Source organism: Bison bison, unplaced genomic scaffold, assembly GCF_000754665.1.
Source record: "Bison bison bison isolate TAMUID 2011002044 unplaced genomic scaffold, Bison_UMD1.0 scf7180017849822, whole genome shotgun sequence".
Lineage (NCBI taxonomy): Eukaryota > Metazoa > Chordata > Mammalia > Artiodactyla > Bovidae > Bison > Bison bison.
In genome coordinates this window covers 14,335-15,572 of record NW_011480395.1, presented here as the reverse complement: position 1 = coordinate 15,572, position 1,238 = coordinate 14,335, and the positions used below count along the sequence as shown (strand labels likewise).

Here is a 1,238-nt window from a genome sequence, read left to right as displayed (position 1 = left end):
AGGCCATGCACCCGCAGCGAGAGGGCTCTAGGCTCGCTCGGAAGCTCAGGGAGAGGACCAGCTTGTAGAAAAGGAGGTGTTCCTAGGCCATGCACCCGCAGCGAGAGGGCTCTAGGCTCGCTCGGAAGCTCAGGGAGAGGACCAGTTTGTAGAAAAGGAGGTGTTCCTAGGCCACGCACCCGCAGCGAGAGGCTCTAGCAGTGCCTGGGGGGCTCCCGCACGGCCCCTCCTGGGCCTGGTCACTCCTGGGGGTCGGGCGACCCCTGCACTGCACGGCCCAGCTGCCCCGCCCACTCCCTGGGGACCTGCGGTCGTGGCTCCACCCCAGGCCCTCAGTCAGGTCCCTGGAAGTCGCCCTCGGCAGCCCCTGGCCTGGGGGCTGCGTGGGACGGTCTGGCTCGGGGCTGCCCACCTGACCGGGTGTTCCCCCGGCAGTCCCACCCACGATGCTGCTGGACGAGATCGAGGCGGCCGAGCTGGAGGGCAATGATGACCGGCTGGAGGGCGTGCTGTGTGGGGCCGTGAAGCAGCTGAAGGTGACACGGGCCAAGCCGGACAGCGTCCTGTACCTCAGCCTCATGTACCTGGCCAAGATGAAGCCCAACATCTTCGCCACGGAGGGCGTCATTGAGGTGAGGGCTGCCGTCCCCTCCTCCATGCCAGGAAGTGGGGAAGGGGCGGGCAGGGCCAGACGGGCCTCCTCGCCACTGCGCCATCTCCCGCAGGCGCTGTGCAGCCTCCTGCGCCGGGATGCCTCCGTCAGCTTCAAGGCCAAGGGCAACAGCCTGGTGTCTGTGCTGGCCTGCAACCTCCTCATGGCCGCATATGAGGAGGATGAGAACTGGCCTGAGATCTTCGTCAAGGTGAGTGGCCTCTCCCAGGCGATCACTCTTGGTGAAGGGGGCAGAGGGCGGCGATTGGGGTGGGGGGACTGCTGGACCACCAGGGGGTAAAGGCGTCTGAGCCCCGAGGGCCGCGTGTGGCAACCCAGGGCATCTTCTGCCCCGAGCTGCTGGCTGTGAAGGGGCAGCCAGGGCCTGGGGAGGCTCCCAGCTTGCTCCTGCCCTCACACGGGGTCGCAGGAGAGGGCAGGCTGAGGCTTGGGCTCCGTCCTGGCAGGTGTACATCGAAGACTCCCTGGGGGAGCGGATCTGGGTGGACAGCCCGCACTGCAGGACCTTTGTGGACAACATCCAGACAGCCTTCAACACCAAGATGCCCCCCAAGAGTGTGCTCCT

General features: G+C 66.9%; 1 protein-coding gene across 1 annotated transcript in view; it reads left to right on the top strand.

Annotated features, from left to right (window-relative positions):
- Positions 1-419: 419 nt before the first annotated feature.
- LOC104994342 (integrator complex subunit 1-like) overlaps positions 420-1,238 on the top strand; it is a gene marked incomplete at its 5' end in the record, with an annotated part of 15,121 nt that continues 14,302 nt past the window's right edge. The window contains 3 exons of the mRNA XM_010847879.1: positions 420-632; positions 726-863; positions 1,120-1,230. Of these exons, the coding sequence (XP_010846181.1) occupies positions 420-632; positions 726-863; positions 1,120-1,230 (462 nt within the window). The remainder of the gene's footprint in view (positions 633-725; positions 864-1,119; positions 1,231-1,238) is intronic.